Source organism: Octopus bimaculoides, chromosome 4, assembly GCF_001194135.2.
Source record: "Octopus bimaculoides isolate UCB-OBI-ISO-001 chromosome 4, ASM119413v2, whole genome shotgun sequence".
NCBI classification, from domain to species: Eukaryota; Metazoa; Mollusca; class Cephalopoda; order Octopoda; family Octopodidae; genus Octopus; species Octopus bimaculoides.
In genome coordinates, this window is record NC_068984.1 from 114185434 (window position 1) to 114188709 (window position 3276).

The 3276-nt window shown below is 37.5% G+C and overlaps 1 protein-coding gene across 1 annotated transcript in view; it reads left to right on the plus strand.

Annotated features, from left to right (window-relative positions):
• The window catches only part of LOC106881696 (dnaJ homolog subfamily C member 12), a 21797-nt gene that overhangs the window by 3632 nt on the left and 14889 nt on the right, over positions 1-3276 (plus strand). The window contains exon 2 of the mRNA XM_014932162.2: positions 2729-2807. Coding sequence (XP_014787648.1) covers positions 2729-2807 — 79 coding nt within the window. The remainder of the gene's footprint in view (positions 1-2728; positions 2808-3276) is intronic.

Below are 3276 nucleotides of genomic sequence, written 5' to 3' on the forward strand. Positions count from 1 at the left end.
TATATATATATATATATATATATATATATATATATCCATCCATCCATCCAACAACTTTCTTTCTGTTTGCTAAATCCTCTCACAAATCTTTGGTCAGCCTGAGGGTATAGTAGAAGACACTTGCCCTAGGTGCCACGCAGTACTACTGAACTGTTCAAAGAAGTGGCTTCCTTCTTGCTGCTCTGCCATGGTAGCCAAGTTTGCAGAGATACCTGACAGCTGTTCTGGGACTGACATCAACTTGTTCTGCTATGTCAAAGGCCTTGCAACAAAAATTATCCCCCACACTTCTCTTAACAAAGCAAAGGGTTCCTGTCAGAGGGTCCTGGTCAACCTGGGTGAGGTGATGTGGACTCCTTCCCCTCTCTGGTGAATTGCATAATCACTCTATTAACTGTAGAAATCAGAATCCCAAGGTTTTCTCCAGTTTTACACTAAGTCCACCTTCAGATTAACCTACAATATGGCCTCTTTGAAATTCAGACAGTTCCAAGGTTTCTTTTGTACATGGCATGATTAAACAGTCACCTATAGAACCTGAAACATAAAAATGTCAATTAATAAAGGATATAAACCTTTTCAAGTTAAAATAAGCATAGAACAATGTTTATGGGGTGTCTATTTACTTCTGTCATGTGTGTGTATAAAAACATAGGTGTGGTAGTGCGATGAGAAATTTACTTCCCAACCATATAGTGTTGGGTTCAGTCCCACTACATGGTACCTTGGGCAAGTATCTTCTACTATAGCCCTTGACTGACAAAAACCTTGTGAATGGATTTGGTAGACGGAAGCTGAAAGAAGCCCATTGTATACGTGTGTGTGTGTATAATACTGTCTCCTTGCTTTGGCTTCATATGATAGTTCTAAACCGAATGTTTCCATCATCTAAGTGGTTTCCATTTCCAATCTTCTATACAAACATGTCTAGTCATGGAGAATATTATTTTACTTGGAAATGGGTGAAGGTTGGTGACAGAAAAGGTATCTAATTGTTGAAACTCTTCCTCAATAAGTTGTGTCTGACTCATACAAGCAAGGAAAAATAGATGTTAAATAATAATGATGATGACGATGATATATATATATATATATATATATATATGTGTGTGTGTGGTGGGCTTCTTTCAGTTTCCATCTACCAAATTTACTTACAAGTTAATTTGGTTGGTCTGGAGTTATAATCACCCTTCTACCTGTAAAATTTGCTGAGAAATATCAGAGACTCTCTTGAATATCTTCTGGTGAAGAGATATTTAAATGTGCTGTCAAACTTCACAGTAATGTTATAAGCAAAAGAGGCTCTGCTTATAGAATTCAATACATTCCTGAATAAAATACTTCTAAAGCTAACTGCCAGAAGAGGGAAAGTTGTATATTTTCATCCACTTTTCAGTTTAAATGTTAGTTCTATTGTTACTTAACCAGTAAACAATTCCCTACTAACCATAAGTTCCATGAGATTTTTATAGGAGTAACGTTATGGTAAGTTACCACTGTACAGACAATTTCACTTCTCCCTTATCTAAAATTAATTGGAGGAAATTAGCATAGGTAATCATGCATGATGCTTTACCACATAGCAAATGCCTTATAGTAATACTTATCCTTCAAGTAGTAAATGCTTTCAAAAGAGTGTAGCTACAGTACAAAATGCTATACAGGCCTCATAAACAACATGTTAAATCCAGATACAACCAAAAACTTTTTGTTCAGGCATGAAGAGAGAAGAGGCACAACACCACTATCCAAGTATATCTGGGATTTGAAGAATAAATGTATCTTCCACTTCAGTATTAATGAATATTCTCATTCATCCACATCTTACCCATCATATTGTTAAAATTCTATTCTTATGTATGAGCCACTTCAGTGCTTTTTTGTAGCTTTATACTTCTGGCACCAACCTGCCCAAGACTTCCCTTGGTTTTATGGTACAAGCTTCCTACTTTAAAGTGATCTAAATTAAAATTTCTCTTCAAAATTTCATTCTAATTTATGTTGCAAACATCAGCTTAATAAACAGCAAAATTATTTTGCTCTATTACTCTTTTACTTGTTTCAGTCATTTGACTGTGGCCATACTGGAGCACCGCCTTTAGCTGAGCAAGTAGACCCTAGGACTTATTCTTTGTAAGCCTCGTACTTATTCTATCGGTCTCTTTTGCCGAACCGCTAAGTTACAGGGACGTAAACACACCACTATCGGTTGTCAATCAATGTTGGGAGGACAAACACAGAGACACAAACACACACACATATATACATATATACAACGGGCTTCTTTCAGTTTCCGTCTACCAAATCCACTCACAAGGCTTTGGTCAGCCCGAGGCTATAGTAGAAGACACTTGCCCAAGGTGCCATGCAGTGGGACTGAACCTGGAACCATGTGGTTGGTAAGCAAGCTACTTACCACACAGCCACTCCTATGCCTATTCTTCATTATTTCAGAAGTTTATTGAAATAAGAGGGTATATTTCCACAGAAATATGGTAACAAAAGGGTTAAGTGACTTTTAATGTAAATAACCCAAGAATATTTTCATATCAAGCTAAACAATATCAGTATTTACAACATTAGCAATTAAAACAATCTTTTGTTTGTGTGCATGTGTCTGTTTTGCCTAATCAAGCATAATTACAAAATATTTTAAAATTATGTTTACATTATATGTCCCTTTTCTCTATAATGTTTCATCAAACATTTTTTTTTTTCTTTTCTGCAGATAGAGCAAATCAATGCAGAATATAAAGCACGTGTTTTGTCCTGTCATCCAGACAAACATCCCGATGACCCACAAGCTGGTGAGAATATAATACATATTCACTACTTATACTCATATACATATAATGTTATTCTTTAACTTTCTCAGTGGTTTCAGTCAGTTCACTGTGGCAATGTTGAGGTACCATTTTCAAGGGTTTAAGTTGATTACAAGAAAACTGGTACTTTGTTGTTGGCACTTCGTCGCTTACGACGTCGAGGGTTCCAGTTGATCCGATCAACGGAACAGCCTGCTCATGAAATTAACGTGCAAGTGGCTGAGCACTCCACAGACACGTGTACCCTTAACGTAGTTCTCGGGGATATTCAGCGTGACGCAGTGTGACAAGGCTGACCCTTTGAATTACAGGCACAACAGAAACAGGAAGTAAGAGAAAGTTGTGGGGGAAGAGTACAGCAGGGTTCGCCACCATCCCCTGCCGGAGCCTCGTGGAGTTTTAGGTGTTTTCGCTCAATAAACACTCACAACGCCCGGTCTGGGAATCGAAA